This window comes from Centrocercus urophasianus, unplaced genomic scaffold, assembly GCF_019232065.1.
Source record: "Centrocercus urophasianus isolate 14NV4802_14NV808 unplaced genomic scaffold, USGS_Curo_1.0 seq_21, whole genome shotgun sequence".
Lineage (NCBI taxonomy): Eukaryota > Metazoa > Chordata > Aves > Galliformes > Phasianidae > Centrocercus > Centrocercus urophasianus.
Window position 1 is genome coordinate 8257951 of NW_024884767.1, and position 9816 is coordinate 8267766.

The 9816-nt window shown below is 38.6% G+C and overlaps 1 protein-coding gene across 4 annotated transcripts in view; it reads right to left on the reverse strand.

The window, feature by feature from the left end:
• Nucleotides 1-9816, reverse strand: part of IDUA (alpha-L-iduronidase) — a 49652-nt gene that overhangs the window by 3335 nt on the left and 36501 nt on the right. For all 4 annotated transcript variants that reach the window (XM_042822820.1, XM_042822819.1, XM_042822821.1 and 1 more), the window contains 11 exons: nt 9730-9812; nt 8932-9039; nt 8221-8316; nt 7533-7735; nt 7104-7283; nt 5371-5587; nt 4598-4813; nt 3887-4008; nt 2908-3033; nt 2226-2302; nt 1591-1691 (listed from right to left, as the gene is read on the reverse strand). In XM_042822820.1, the coding sequence (XP_042678754.1) occupies nt 1591-1691; nt 2226-2302; nt 2908-3033; nt 3887-4008; nt 4598-4813; nt 5371-5587; nt 7104-7283; nt 7533-7735; nt 8221-8316; nt 8932-9039; nt 9730-9812 (1529 nt within the window). The remainder of the gene's footprint in view (nt 1-1590; nt 1692-2225; nt 2303-2907; nt 3034-3886; nt 4009-4597; nt 4814-5370; nt 5588-7103; nt 7284-7532; nt 7736-8220; nt 8317-8931; nt 9040-9729; nt 9813-9816) is intronic.

A 9816-nucleotide genomic window follows, 5' to 3' on the forward strand; every position in this document is an offset into this window, starting at 1 on the left:
GTTGTGTGCTGGGACAGGTTACATGCGGACAGGACCAACAAAGGAGAACGACGATTATGCAAGCTGACTGAAAATCCTCTGTTCGACTCCAGTAGTGGGACGGCTTTCTCCAAAGGTATGTGAGATGCTATTCTGCAGCTCTGCTAGCTTTCATCCTTTATCTAGCTTAAAGAAGACAGCCTTCACTAGCAAGGACTTCAACTTCACAAACAATATGTTTTTTGTAATCTATTTACTTGACTTAAATCTGAGCTTTAGTATTTTTTCTTTTCCTTAAGAAAAAAAAAAAAAAGGGTGGAAATGATGAGTGAGAAATAAGCATCTAGCAAAAAAAAAAAAGCTGCAAAGATGTGGGAATTTTTTCAAGAAGTCTTTTTTTTTAAAACAAGTAAATATGGCACATTCTCCAGATGAGCAGCACTAGATGATAATTGATTCTAATCTCAGAAATTTGCCTTAGCCATAATTTACAATTTTTTCTAACCTGGGCAGCCTTCCTGTTGCAATAATACATCATGGCTCTGAACTTTATTGTGTGCCCACTGTTGATGCTAAGTCTTTCTTGGGCTAAAATGAGCTTTTGTTTTTGGCAAAAGCTTCTCTGGCTTGCAGTTCATTAGTATCACTTTCAGACAAGAGATCGGTTGACACAGATGAACTTCCTTCTAATGTGAAATATCTAAAACTTAGGCAGCTAGTTGAATCTGAAAATAAAGCTGTAGGAAAGAGCAAAGAGATGCATCTCACTTTGGTTAGGTATTCACATGTTAGAACAAACTACCTGACGGAAGAACATCTTTAGTTCTTAAAAAGTGAGAACCTCAATAGTTTGTCAAACCATAAAGGGTGTAAGCGCAGGACTGACGACCAGGTGAAGAGCAAAGTGCAAACTTCCTCTGTTGCAGCTAAGAACACGATAAATGCATGTATAAATAAACTATTCCTCAAAAGGTGGACGTGAACTCATACTTATCTGTGTGCTGAACTGAAGTACTTGGGCAGCTTAACACCTCAAAACTCAATGGTACAAAACAAGTGTTACAAAGCTGTTTGCTCCTATCACCCTGTGCCAAGAGGACTGTACAAACTGTATTTGCCACACTCTTAAGGCCACTGGAATTGAGCCTAGACCTCAGACTTTTCTTGCTTTGAGCATGCTACCAAACAATCAGCACAATGCCAAACTCTGGTCATGTGGAGAAAGTTTTTTTGTTCTCATTTTTGTATGCCTCTACATCAGCTAGGAATAGAGACAAAGAACTTGCTTTTCCTTCCAGAGAACACACCAGGCCTATGTCTGGGTGACCTCGGTTTCTGTGAGAAAGAATTTACTCATGGCAATGTTCTTAGTAATGTCCTCATAACTGCTGGTTGTTTTTTTTTTTCCAATAAATGCTTGTTTTGACAATAAGGCTTGTACAAAGTACTTAGTTCCTACTGAAAAAGATATACTCTTTTTGTGATGGGAAGGTGCACACTAACAAATTACATATTTTTGGTACTTATTGAGTTTTCAGACATTTACTACTATTGACTATTATAGACATGCTATTAACATGACAGATAATACTATGTACAGTCTGACTTTACCTGGACTGTAGACATACAGAGTGAATATTGTGTCTTTGGCATTAATACGGTTGTAGACTTTTCCATTTGGTGAGAACTCAACTTCAAATGTCTTTATACACCTAGAAAAGAGAACTAGACAAGTCACTAAACATAACTTACAATACAATAAATTATCAAATCTCAATCACAGAGATGAAGCTGACACATCTAGACTGGCTATGTCAGTGCTTCCTAAGGAAAATCGCGTCTGTCTTGGACTTCTGATAGTTCATCTACACAGAGTTGCTACTCTAGTACAGCTTGCTGGAGTAAGAAATATAAAGTTTTCTATTCCAGCCTATACCCATTATGGATGATTCCACCTAGGCACTTACTGCTAATATAGCAACTTTTATCATGGATCTTTCTATCTGCTATGCTTAAGGAATATCTCTCAAAAATGTCATTGGCTGCTTGTGAACAGCAGGCAGGTTTTCCTGCGCAAACAGCATTTTCTCTGTAAATGCTGTATGGAAATCTGACATTTCATTTTGTCAGGGAAATGTACTTTAATATCACTCGAGGTGCAAGCAGTGATTAATTAGTGAATCTGTAGGTCCGGTGGCAACTTAACAATTCACACGTTGGTTGTATCTATCTTAGAAGTCACTTACTTTGAATTTACACAGCCATCGTCCCACAGCACAATAACCTGTCCCTTTGTGAGAGGGATGAAACGAACACCGGTCACCTGTTCAAAGACAAATGCCCATGTGAGAAAGCTGCACAAACCAATCAGCTAGGTGAGATGTTCTGTGCTCACCCTACCTTACTGAGTTTCATTCTTTCCATTAAGACTGGGGGAAACAACAAAAATCCTGGCTCTGTGGCTTTGTAGATCTCCAATCTCTAAACCTTGCATAAGATTTTCAGAGGTTCTGGAAACCACTATAAACATTTTAATAATTTGGGATTGAACGAGCAGAAGCAGTTATCTTATCTGAGACATCATTATTTCAGTTTATTTTTAGCCATAAATTATTAACTGGGCAGGTGTTGTCAAGCCTGGTAGCGTATCATATAATTTTAAAAAAGAAACTGCATTACTACATCATATTTTCCCACCATTTGTTAAACTTGCATTTATCTCAGTGATGGCTCCTATCTCTTCAGTGGAAATGCTTTGTCTTGAATTATGCCTTGGATAGCTTTATCAAAGGAGAGAATAACTGTTTCTTTACTACACAGTGCTTCTAATATATAATGGGCCCAAATGCTAGTCTAGCTTTCCTTAATGAGATTTTAAGAAGGAAGCAGTTCCTAATTTGGTGTGTGATGACAGAATACAATACATACTTGATCAGGAACCGAACTGGGTCTTGAACAGATGTGGATCAAAAAGACTGACGGAATAGGGAAGTCTTGCTTCAGTGTCAAGGTGCCACTTTCAGGAAAAGGCAAGGGACCTGTTACCACTGGGTCCTGTGGAGCAAAAAACATGCCCTGTGAATAATCTTTCATTAATGTTATAGAACATAATATATAACTGTTACATCCAAGTAAAGTGACCGCACATTTATTTTGGAGTCATAAATTTCTAGTAGAGTCTGAGTATTTTAGGTGCTGAGTCTGAGTATTTGTGTGCACTCCCCACCCTTTCACCTCTCTGCCACTGATCCCCAGTGTACAGTGAAAGTGATTGGTAGTTATAACAATCACACAGCTTGCTCACTGAGGATTAGGTATCAGAAGATGGCCAAGAGGATCTAAAACCTTTCTGCTTTCTTGCTGAACGCAGACCTTATGACTCCTATAAGATCCCAGACTCCAGCAGTATAGTGACTAGGAAGAGAAGATACAATACTGTATATCAAGGTCAGAAGGCAATTACTGTCCCTGAGCACATAGGTGGTAAAGGTGGTCCCCTTACTTTAACCCAAAGGGCTGAAAAATATGAGAGAAGCTAAAATGACAGTCTACTTACACATCTGCATATACAGTAAGCAATCTGGGCATGGCTGTTTTTTGTTACTGAGGGCTTATCCTTTCAACTGTCTCCTGAGATAGTATGGCCCTTCTGTAATGCATGCAGGGCCATGCAACTTACTCCAGGCCACTAGCAAATAAACTGGTGATAAACATTTAGACTCTTGTATAAAAAGAATGCAAAACTATCAGTTATCTGTGAGTTACATTTCTCTGCTTAGCTGCAAGTCACTTGAATAGGAGATGGAAATTTTGACTACCTTAGTTAGTGTCTTGTCTCTTTAGCTGTAATTAACCAACTTACAAGCACGTGCCCCATACAATACTTCAAGCAAAGACATGGTCATACCTCAGCGTCCCTTATTTGCTGGAACTGTTCTGGGGAAGGAAAGTCAGGGCTTCCTACTTTTTTCCACTTCAGATAGGGATTGGTTTGGTTGTTGTCCAGGTAATACATCACATACACTGGCTCTTCAGGACACAAATAAAAGACAGTAAACACTTCAATTAGATTTAAATGCCAACGTGAATTAATTTAGCAGAAGGTGTTGAAGTCTACTTTCTCAAAAGTGATTTCAGCACTTTGGAGTTGCTTCCATTGCAAAGTTGTAAAAATAGTGCTAGCATTCTTACGAGGCTCTGTAATACATATCTGCCAAATTCCACACCCAGAATTGAAACCCACTTCTTTTTTTTTTGCAGAAGTCCCGCATGCATTTGTTGGACAACTGCATCATTTGTGTAATCATGTAGTCATGTTGAGTGATCCTCGTAAGATAATTTGTTGCCTGATATAACCCAGCTAATGAACTAAGATGAGAAGCTTTCTGAAAAGCTAGCTTTTTTCCTGCCTTTATTAAAGGCAGGAGCAAAATGTACAGAACATTTCCTAGAAGAGCACCATTGTATCTCAGAATATCTGGGAGTGCTCAGAAGACAAGTAAGAGAGCTAGCAAATGAAACTCACTCTTACTAGGAAAAGCAACTAAGCAGAAATGTTTCAGAACATGTTCTGTCCTCACAATCAATTCTGAGAATTGCCTATATGATATGTGTTTACCTCTAAGTTTGGGGAAGTGGGTGGCGTTCACTGTGATGGTGCTGACATTGGATGAAGTCCTGTTATCCTCACTTGAATACATCAGCAGAGTAGCTTGCCAACTGTCTGAGGGCTGAAGCTTACTTGGGGTGTGCACAGATGCCAGGACACCAAAGGTGCTGTTTTCAGTGCTTTCACCTTCACCGCTGTTTACTTCCGCAAAAATCTGCTTTTCTCCTTTGAAAAATGTGATAACACTGTAAGCATGCTACTCAATCCAACTTCTGATGCAAGAAGGGTCGAAACATAGGGATCTGTAGGTCGAGCTATGTTCTGGCTTGGTTTACCAGGTGTAGTATCAGTAAAGCTTATGTATGGTTTTTACAACTGAAAAGCAAGACACTACAGCAATTCAGGTGATGTCTAAGCATACAACCATGAATTAGGATTTCCCCTTAGTAGGCTGTATGAGTTTTACAGCTGGCAGTATTTCTTGAAGTCATTTGCAGCCTGAAATGATGGCACACAAGGGAAGTTACAAGTCCACTATAAAGAAGTGTTTGGATTGCAGAATTTATAAACAAAACAGCAGATTAAATCAAAGAGATGATAAGCGGTCAGGAAGACCTCCTAACCTCCAAGAAAATAAGAGTTTGTTTTATTTAAAAATCACAGTTGAGTAGGAAAAATCCAGCTTTTTATCTGGGGTGAGATGGCTGAAATAATCTCTCTCATGTATGAAATATCTACGTAGATGAGGTTAAAATGCACATCCTAATCAGTGATTACTGTACCTAGCAGTGCCAGCAAGCCCATGACAGTCAGCACTGGTTTCCGCACCATCTGGACGTGAGGTGGCTTTGTATTGTTCATCTGAAAACGTGCTGTCAGAGTCCGCTGTGTGAAGTAATGGGGGTAGTAGCTCATGAAGGCATTGTCATTACTCAACAGTCTATAGTTAATGGTGTTGTTGGCTTTGGAAATCAGTAAGTTTTGATGCTGGATGATTACCTGCAAAACAGCAGAGAAGATGGAAAATATTCAACAAACACAATGATGTCTTTATTTGTTTTAAAATTCACAGCATACCGGGAAGACACGTCACTGTCATTTAGAAAAGTGTGAAGAATTAAACTATTCACCACAGCTCATGAAGAAAAGTATTTTTTAAGTGAAAGTTTAAACATTGGATAATTTAAGTATTCACACAGCTCGGTTGCTTAAAAGACTGAAGTGAGTACTACTGGTAGTCTGCATAAATTATTAATATGTCTGAACTACAAGTAATATTACTCTGTTTGAGCAGTGGATTAGTAATCTGCATTTAGCATCCAAAATAAACATTTATTCCAGTTCTGGAGACACCCTGTAGCCATTACAAAGGGCTACAAAGGGAGCTGGGCCTTCAAGTTGCTCCAGAATCCAGGGATTCTGTTTCTCCTTGAGCAGTTTTAGCCATTAGGCACTAACATGGAATAGATTCTCTTTCAGTATTTCACTGGTTACTTGCCATTTTCCTGCAAAATGTCAGAGCATCCAAGCTCTCTGCCGAACATATTTTGCCTAGAAATCAGAAACAAATGGTACTTCAGAACAGAGAAGGTCTCATAGTCATACTCCTCAAATAAGGGCTTTTAACCAGGTTAAAAGCTATCTACCAAAGAGTTAATTTTCTGTTAGATATGTCTTTCCTATCCCTTCATAACTCCATGTCACTGTAAACACTGCTGTTTGCTCTCATGAATTCCCTGCAATGCAGCCAGTGACTTGCTGCTTTGGAGAAGATTTAGGAGGTAGAAGCCCTTGTCCCAGAGGTGCAGGTGAAAAGATGTATCCCATTTCTGGGTGAAACACATTTTGCCATGGTTGCTATAGGAGGTAGTGACTCACAAAACAACAATGCAGCAACATGCAGCAGGAATTGTTGCTACGTAGGGGCAAAAGTTGAGCTTGCACAGGGTACAGAATACAGATTCTGTAAGGGCATGCTGAGCATTCTCTTCTGCTTTTCCAAGCATGAGCAGTAATGACAAGCACTAATTAGTAAAACCATATGTATGGAGTCATTATCCAAAGCCAAAGAGCAGGCCAGTGCTTAGAGATTTACTTCTTAATTGTACTTGATGTCCCTTGACAAGATGAACTTGTGAAGAGGCTGGAAAATAACATAACAGAAGGGAGATGGCAACAGCAGTATTACACAGAGAGAGAATGGGTAGTCTTACAAGTGAATCTAAATGAGAGGCTGTATACAATATCCAAAACATTCTCCAACATATGGGAGGCTAGCTGCCAGCTGTCTTCTTTAAGGGAAGATTCAGAAATTTAATATAAATTAAATAAAGCTACTGGAGGCAAAGCATTAAGGGAAACACTGGCTATATCTGTATTTTCTTGTCTCTGTTACTAAGTTATCAGAATAATAAAAATTAAAAATCAACTACTTTTGCAAAATGGCCTACTTTTACAATTGCATTAGAGCTTCAAGAGATTGTACTATGACAAGACTGCCAATGAACCGAGTTACCTTTACAACCATAGCTGCATATGTCACATCAGCTCGCCACAGTTGTGGAATAGACCATCCAACCATTGGATCTGCTTCATCGTTGTATATGGGAATGGAAGCAAAATTTGGAAATAACTTCTGTATTTGTTCAACTGCTTCCACTTCTTGTTGCAAGATGTAGAGAGAACGCCCACCTCCCTGCAACAATATTTTGTATCTACTTAGTAAAAGTGAGCAAATAGTAGTAAACACAGAGATGCACCACCATATTTTGAAAATATATTCCTAGATATACATCCTTCTTAAAAGTTTCCTTAGAACAACTAATTGTATTTCCTTCCACAGGCTGCTTGCTTACAAGAAAATCAAGAAAATCATTAATCAGAATAAAAAATAACTTAGACTGAAGTGCTTAAAAATAGCTTTAACTTGAAGTCTTGAACTAACCTTCTTATGAAGAGAGATGTAGTCCAACCTTACACCAGTCTCTCCTGTGAAAAAGTTGGTTCCATTGTAGCAATGACACAGAAGACTCCAGCATATGGGTGACTTGGGAAAGGGGTGGAAGGAGTCCCCAGGTCCTCCAAATTTTAGTAGACTACTAGCTGCTCTTAATCCTTCTGAGCAGGCATCATAATAGTTGAGAAACCCTGAAGTCCAAGCAAATGCACATAACAAAGGTGATAACTCAGAATCTAAAACTAAAGATATTTCCTTCTATTACTACATTTATTTGGACTGACAATATAAGAAGATACGAAAGCCTTCACTGCATTCACAAGGTTCTTCCAAAGGTCTTGTGAAGTCAGGCTCCTAAAGCACTTACCTGACAACTATTTTCATCTTACGGCCCCGCTACCCCTAGTAAACTTATTTTATAACCAACCAATGGTCTTAATAGTGTAATTTGTGTTCTGTTTTCTCTGTTCTGCTATCCCTGTATTTATACTGATGTTCAAGCAGGAGACAGAGTAACTATTGTAGTCAGTAACATAAAAGATTAAATACATTTTTAATGCACATCTCTCAAATCTACTTTATTTATTCAACATTTCTCCTTTTTCACTGTTCCCCACTTAACACACACACTCTTCTGACATTACTGCTACTAGTAAGTGCTCAAAAATATGCTTACCTTTCACTGTCATAGACACATTGTCGAAGTCATGGTGATCTGGTTCATTCCAAGTTTCAAAATTCCATTTAGCAACATGCTCCAATCCGTATCTATCTGTGCAAGAGGCCTCATTTATCAGTGATCTGCAGTGCATGTACAGACAATCCTATCAGCTAGACATGTGCTGCATGTGAAGGTATGCACCTGGAGCTACAATAGGGTGTAAATGATCTCTTTTTAATAGTCATAAAAATACAAATTGGGTAATTTCAAAATGATCTTTCATCTTGGGTTTAGCAATAGCAGAAAGATGAAAAGACCACCAGCACAAAACTGCAGTGAGGTGATGTGAGTAATAACTTTGTTGTCAAAGTATGTAGACTGCATGAGGCCTAGGCTAAAGCTTCTGCCTTGTCAGAAATTCTTGAAGCTACTGCGTGGGATGTATTCAGGCTATGATGGCCCAGCACAAGCAATACAAGTTAAAATTCAGTCCTCACGGGCAGGTCAAATGGGCTACCCAGACCACATACTGTACAGTCAGGCTTTTGGTTGTGGATCAGCTAAATGGGGCTACTGTCCCATTTACTATTCTGATATACATATTTTCCTCTTTTGCAATGAAATCTAGTGTCAAGAAACTACAACAAGCCACAGAACATTCCAAAGTAATTAAAAAGGGCTACAATAGAATAAGTTACAGGGGTGTTCCCATTTTTTGGAACTTACCTATGTATCTGCTGGCCAGAAGTGTAACTAAGTTTCTCCATCTTACTACTTGCTCTTTATCTTCAAAATTTAGAAAATATCCTGATGGATTGCCCATCAATTCAAATCCTAAAACAGACACAAAATATCAGTTTCTTTCCTTCTCCCTCCCCTCCCCTTTCCTCCCATTTTCTCCCTCCCTCCCCCCTTTTCCTTTTTAATATTATCCCCTTTTGATTAGTGAAAGGGTTATTGTATTATTTGAAGCAATCTTATTAGAGAAGAAGCAAAGACAATGAAGAAACATCAATAAGTTGGCTTTCTGTCCTGTTTCTGTGTCCCCTCTGGGAATATTTCAGATGTGAGTTTGCTGCATTTGATCCTTGCTGATGACAACAGTAACCAATAGAAATACTTCCATCATAAATCCAGTGCAGAGGAGGAACTTTAAACAGTAGATATCTGCAGAGATTCAAGGGATGCTGTATCTTGAGAACCTGCTTCTCTGGCCCCTTTAGGTGCATGTTAGTTCATAAAAAACTTTCTCCAAGAGATGTAATTTCCCAATCAGCACATCTCAAACTATCATTGAAAACTATGTAAAAGCATTTGTGCTGTCTTTATTACGCTATTCTCAGAGTGTTTACATTAATGTGGATATGAAGGTAAATGCAAATAGTAAAAAAAAAAAATTAAAAAAAAAACCCACAAATTTTTATCAAAATAAAATGTTCCCTAAGAGTAGTTCTATCTGATGATTGCACAATGTGGACGAAACAGCAGATGAACCAAGTTCTGGAGGTAGGGAGTTACTCTTACCTGGAGTAAGCTTGTTTTCCCACAGACGATCCATAAGGTTATCCAAGGCAGTAAAATTGTAGTAAAGTTTCTCATTCATCATTCTGG